At 39.6% G+C, this 6,237-nt stretch overlaps 1 protein-coding gene across 2 annotated transcripts; it reads right to left on the reverse strand.

Annotated features, from left to right (window-relative positions):
- Window positions 1–278: 278 nt before the first annotated feature.
- On the reverse strand, window positions 279–5,825 carry LOC120257362. 2 transcript variants are annotated; one of them, XM_039264841.1, is made up of 2 exons: window positions 3,917–5,825; window positions 279–3,837 (listed from the first exon to the last, which is right to left on the reverse strand). In XM_039264841.1, exon 2 carries the CDS (start codon window positions 3,289–3,291, stop codon window positions 2,389–2,391), a length of 903 nt encoding a protein of 300 aa, XP_039120775.1. In that variant the 5' UTR covers window positions 3,292–3,837; window positions 3,917–5,825; the 3' UTR covers window positions 279–2,388. The 2 variants fall into 2 exon arrangements, with proteins under 2 accessions (XP_039120775.1, XP_039120776.1); XM_039264842.1 differs by having other exon boundaries at window positions 279–3,847.
- Between the last annotated feature and the right edge of the window lie 412 nt (window positions 5,826–6,237).

Genomic DNA, 6,237 nt, shown 5'->3' on the forward strand with positions numbered 1-6,237 from the left:
GAGGTTTTGTTGCAGTTGGTGTAGAATTTTGTCTCGAGAAGACAACATCTGCATTAACTCTGGTGGATCTCCCTCATTGGAGTAATAAGGAAACAATGGTGGGGGATCTCGACCATAGACGATTTTAAATGGAGACATGCCAGCACTTGTGTGAAAAGCTGAATTGTACCAAAATTCTGCCCATGATAACCAATTAACCCACTGCTTGGGATTAGCAGATATAGAACAATGAAGATAACCTTCTAAACATTTGTTCAGAGCTTCCGTTTGGCCATCGGATTATGGGTGATATGCTGATGACATTGCTAAGGTTGTACCCATGGCTTTGAATAAGTGCTTCCAAAATTGGCTGAGAAAAATTTTATCCCTATCACTGACAATTGTTGTTGGGATGCCATGGAGCTTAACGACATTTTTGATAAATGCTTCTGCTACACTTGTGCTGGAAAAATCTGATTTGAGAGGAACAAAATGACCAAACTTGGATAATCTGTCCACTATAACAAAGATGACTGTAAACCCCTTTGATGCTGGTAAAGATGTGATAAAATCAAAAGAGATGTCTTCCCAAATCTGTTGTGGGATTGGCAAAGGTTGCAGTAAACCGGCTGGGTGAGTATGGGCTGATTTGGCCTGTTGGCAAATAGTACAGTGTCGAACAAAGGCTTTAACATTTGGAACATTCCTGGCCAATAGAACTGAAGAGCTAGTCTGGCATACGTTCTTAGAAAGCCTGCATGTCCCCCAATTGGTGTGCTGTGATATTCATACAGTAACTGTGATTTAATGGAAGCATCCTTTGGAATCACAATTCTATTCTGCTTCCATAAGAGATTGTGTCTGTAGGTGAATTTAGTGTCAAGAAGAGTACCATTCTGCAAGTCTGTAATTTTCGTTGAACAAAAGTGATCCTGATGTTGCAGTACCCTTATCTGCGGCCATAGATTGCAATGCATCGTTGAAAGAGCCAAGAGAAAATTTCGGGATAAAGCATCAACTCCTATATTTTCTTTGCCGGGTTTATATTCAATTGTAAAGTCATAGCCCAGCAATTTCGGTAGCCAACGCTACTGTTCGGGTGTCTGAATTGTTTGTTGACACAAATGCTTTAAAGCTTGCTGGTCGGTCTTGATAATAAATGGATGACCCAGAAGATAATGTCTAAATTTAGTGACTGCCTCAGTTACTGCAAAAAGCTCTCTCACATAAGCTAATTGTTGTTGCATCCTTGGAGACAATTTCTTTGAAAAGTATGCAATAGGATGACTTTGTTGGCTCAAAATGGCTCCAATGCCAATACCTGAAGCATCAGTTTCAAGTACAAAAGGTTTGGAAAAATCAGGTAATTGCAAGACTGGTGCAGTTACCATTACGGATTTCAATTTCTCAAAAGCCAGTTGAGCTTCAGTGGACCAATGAAAATTTTCCTTCATGAGTAATTCAGTTAAGGGATGAGCAAGATTAGCATAATGATGAATGAACCTGGGATAATAACCAGTGATGCCTAGAAATCCCCGTAACAGTTTCACATTAACTGGTGTGGGCCAATTAAGGATAGTAGCAATTTTGGATGGTTCCATCTGTACTCCATTGGCAGATACCACATGACCCAAATAATCTATTTGGAGTAACCCAAAACTGCACTTACTCAATTTAGCATATAATTGGTGTTGTTGCAGAGTTTGTAGAACCATCTCTAAATGCTGTAAGTGAGTATCCCAGTCTATGCTATAAATTAAGATATCATCAAAAAAAAATGAGTACATACCTCCTCATAGCAAACTTGAATATATTATTCATCAATGCTTGAAAAGTGGCGGGGGCATTTGATAACCCAAAGGGCATCACAAGCCATTGAAAATGGCCATGGTGAGTGCGGAAAGCAGTCTTGTATCTGTCATCTGGATGTAGTAAGACCTGATGGTAACCGGACCTCAAATCCAATTTAGAAAAAATCTTTGCGCCACCCAATTCATCAAGAAGTTCATCCACCGCTGGAATAGGAAAAGCATCTTTCACGGTGATTGCGTTTAAGGCTTTATAATCAGTGCAAAAACGCCAAGACCCATCCTTCTTTTTGACAAGTAATATCGGCGAAGAGAAAGGACTTGTACTGCCTTCAATCAATCCTTCAGTCAACATTGTCTGCACTTGGGATTCAATTTCCGATTTCTGACTATGAGGATACCGGTAAGGTTTTACTTTGACTGGTTGGGCATTGGGAAACAACTCAATTCTGTGGTCACATTGCCTTGAAAGAGGAAGGCCAGTAGGTATAGTAAAAACTAATTGATACTTCAATAATAAAGCTTGTAAAGCATCAGGCATCTGGTCTGGAAAATCCGGTAATATGGCATTGATTTGTGGAACACCCAATGTATGTGGAGATCATGGAGGTTGATCCCTTCCCTCCTCATGGACAATATAGTATTCTGCTATGGAATTGGTGGTATGTAATCTCTGCAACTGATTGAGTAAAGTAACATGAGGTGTTGAATTTGTTTCCCCTTGTAGTTTAATAAATATCATATCAGAATGGAACTGAATAAATTTGGCATTATAGTCCACCATATGGTGGCCCAAAGTGGCTAACCACGCTGCACCCAATATGATTTCTGCACCCGCGATTGGCAAAACATAGACAGGCAATGTGATGGAATTTCCTTGAACAAGAATTGATAGATCAGGAATATATCCTTCCACTTGAAGAGCATGACCATTGCCAACCATGACCTTAATTGAGCTTGTAGGTTGAACATCCAAGTGTAGGAGCTGAGCAATACGAGGTTGTATAAAATTGTCATCGCTGCCTCCATCCAAAAGAATGTTAACTGGATGCCCTTTTATAGTGCCACTAAATCTCAAGATGCCAGAAAGAGTGGCAGAATTCATAGCATTTAAGGCCAATTTTTGAGTTGCTTCTTCTTTAATCTGAGAGCTATCCAGATCCACTATAAAATCAGCATCACCTGGATCCAAATCCTCAGGTGGTTCAGTGTCCCATTGTAACAATAACAATCGCCTGGAGACACATCTGTGAGAGGGTGTGAATTTTTCGTCACAGTTAAAGCACAAACCCTTTGCTTTTCTTACCTGCATTTCCTGAAAGCTAATTCGTCGAAATGGTTGTGAATTAGTAGAATGTGTCCCATTATTAATGGAACCAGCAGGAGAATGATGTAGAGGTCTTGTTACTGCTGTACTGACTTTACCCGGAGTTTCCAGTGAACTGATATCAGGAGAATAAGCAATCCTCTTAGCAGGTAAAGTAGCAGTATATTTTTTTTTCATACAATCGAGCCAAAGAAGCAGCCTTAGGAAGGGTTAGAGGTTTCAGTGGAATAATATCTCGCTGAATATCCTCTTTCAGGCCGCCAATGAAACAAGCTATCAATGCTTTAGAAGACACCCCATTCACTCGATTAGCTAAAGCTGTGAATTGATGGTAATAAGTTGTGACTGATTCTTGCTGAGTAATGCGAAAGAGTGAAAATTCTGGGCTCTCATAATCAGTGGGGCCGTAATCCTCTTCCAATGCTGTAACCAATTCTGTCCAGGTTGATACCATGCATGTTTTGGTGAGCATCTGGTACCATGGAACAACCGGGCCATCAAAATGAATAGAAGCTAACTCCAAGCGATCTGGATCTGGAATGTGATAATATGTAAAGTATTGTTCGGCCTTGAAAATCCAGTTGAGCACATCATCGCCTTCAAATTTGGGAAAATCCACTCGGACGGACTTGATGGGTACGTGAGATTCTTGGTTGCAAGCTGTCTCCTCAGTAAGAAGATGAGCTGGCGTCACCTCCATGTGCAAGGATGCCGCTGGCTCAGCTGTGATGTTCTGTGGAGAGACCTGTAAAGCTTCTAAACACTTAGATATATGTTGCAAGGATTCGGTCAAAAGAGTGACCTTCGCGTCTCGTTGATTCATTGCAGCAAGAAAACACTCCTCTCGTTGATCCATGATGCTAAAAATGTTGTCAATCTTAGCAGATAAGTCCTTCATACGTGTCCCCTCTGCCATGAGTCCGAACAAAAGCACCAAATGTTATGGTTTTTTCTGAAAATAAGGCACGGCTGGTATCAAGTTGCAATTTATCAGAAAACACAAGCAGCAACTCCACACCAATTACAAGCCAAGAGTTCAAAATACAAGCCAAAAGATTCAAAATACAACCAAGAGATTCTAATACAAGCCAAGAGAACACCAGATGAAGTAATTAGAGTTCAGGAAGTTGTAGATCAGATGCAATATGACTAATAATATTTAAGAAAACTTGGGAATAGACTCCCTCATGTGAATGGTCGCCGACGACGCCAGAACACCAGGCCTATCTCTCTCTGTTCTTCTTCCCCCTTCCTCTGTCCTTCTTTTCCCCTTCTTATCTTCTCTTCCAGCTCAGCATCACAGAAACCTACCATCACGTGCTACCCTTGTGTACTCTGTCATCCATACAAAATCCTATCAGCCTTTTGTTTCTCTCACGTGCTCTGCTACTTCGTCGCCAGGTCATCTTGTTATTTCTCTCTTCACTGGTTGTTTGTGTGTTGGCGCCTTCTTCATTTGATTCTTTCACAGCACACTGATACAGAATTTTTCATTACAATTGTCTGTTGCTTGATTCTATATGACTTTTCATATTCTGCTTTTCCATCGAAGTTCCATATTGAGAAGATCAGTGCATTAACCTGTTGACCCACTTCAATTGAATTGTGTTTCTTCCTCTTGTTATGAAGCAGAGAGAATGCAACAATTAGCAGTGAAAAAAGGAAATACTTGTATTTGGAATGACAACCATGATAATGATTTTTGGCCGCTTGTTTGAAACAATGCTATTCATCAGAGTGGAAAAGCACGCAGGCAGCTCTTGTACTCAACCACAAAACCATTTGTTGTGATTGGTCCATGCAAGCAGAGCTTTCTTAAAGAAATAGCTTTCAGGTATTGACCCTTGTTGAGGATTGTAAGACAGATCTTTTAAAACCAAGCTCATCATGTACAGAAAAGAGGATAGAATGTGGCCTAGAAACTCTTTGTGAGATAGAATCAGTTCTAACAAGTCTGGTAATTTGTTTAGTTGTCATTGTACATATTCAGTGGATGAATTGCTGCTCAAGTCTACTGGTTCCTTCAAATTTAAATTGCCAGTTTAAAATTTGATGTCTCCTCTCAGATATTCCTGCCTCAGTTCAAGGAATGTAGTTCAATGCAATTTTCCAACTTGTGTTCTTATTGATCCATGAATATTATTCCTTGACAAGTCCAAACATCGGAGTAAAAAAAAATCCTCAAATTCTTGTGGCATTGATACTGAGAGTTGACAGAATACATGGATGATAACCTGCTCAATTCCCTTGCGATCTTGCTGACAAGATGGTTGGAATGAGTGGTCTAGCAGCTGTAGTTTTAGTATTTGCCTGAACTCAGAAGGTGTACTTCCATGGGAATTTGATACTTGCCAAATTAAGACATTATGCTGAAAATGACAATAAGATGCCAGATATTCTGTTAAAGCTTATATCCATGTACTGTAAATGTGGATGAACCCCAAAGCTTTTGGAGATATCTTCAGTGAATTGATTTATTTCATGTCGGACTCTGATTAAGTTTGTAGAGTTTTCAAACTACTTGGAATGGGACACTGGAAATCATTATGCACTAGAATGAGATGTTCAAGCAATTTACCCTTGAACTAAACTTGCAAGGTTTCCCATACCATCCGGAAGCGAACCTACAATTGATTGCTCGACAAGCGCAAATCTTTTAGAGCTTCAAATTTCCAATGCCATGAGGTATGTACACTGTTATTTGATTCTTATCTATTGCAATTGTACTAAGATCACAAGTTTTCCTATCTCATTAGTTATGTTTTCAGAGATCTCATTGCAGAAAGCGCACAACCCATAAAGCATGCTTATGTTACCTAGGCTAGAAGGAATTGAATCATTTTTACTATTGCTTGCAAAATGAATGTAGTTCATATGAACAAGATTTCTGATCTCATTAGGAATGGAACAAGAGATGTTATTATCCTCAGAAATTACTTGGCCCATAGTTGAAACTCATGCTAAATTTGAGAGTATATATGACTGAAAAATGGAAGTATAAGCTTGTCTTGTCTCATATCATCAAGTGGGGTAGGTGGCTTACTGGCAATTAATTCAATCAAACAAAAACTTTGGGTAGGTATGCTAGATTCTTCTTTTGATCTAAGAGTGGCAACCGAAAGG

Source organism: Dioscorea cayenensis, unplaced genomic scaffold, assembly GCF_009730915.1.
Source record: "Dioscorea cayenensis subsp. rotundata cultivar TDr96_F1 unplaced genomic scaffold, TDr96_F1_v2_PseudoChromosome.rev07_lg8_w22 25.fasta BLBR01002043.1, whole genome shotgun sequence".
NCBI lineage: Eukaryota > Viridiplantae > Streptophyta > Magnoliopsida > Dioscoreales > Dioscoreaceae > Dioscorea > Dioscorea cayenensis.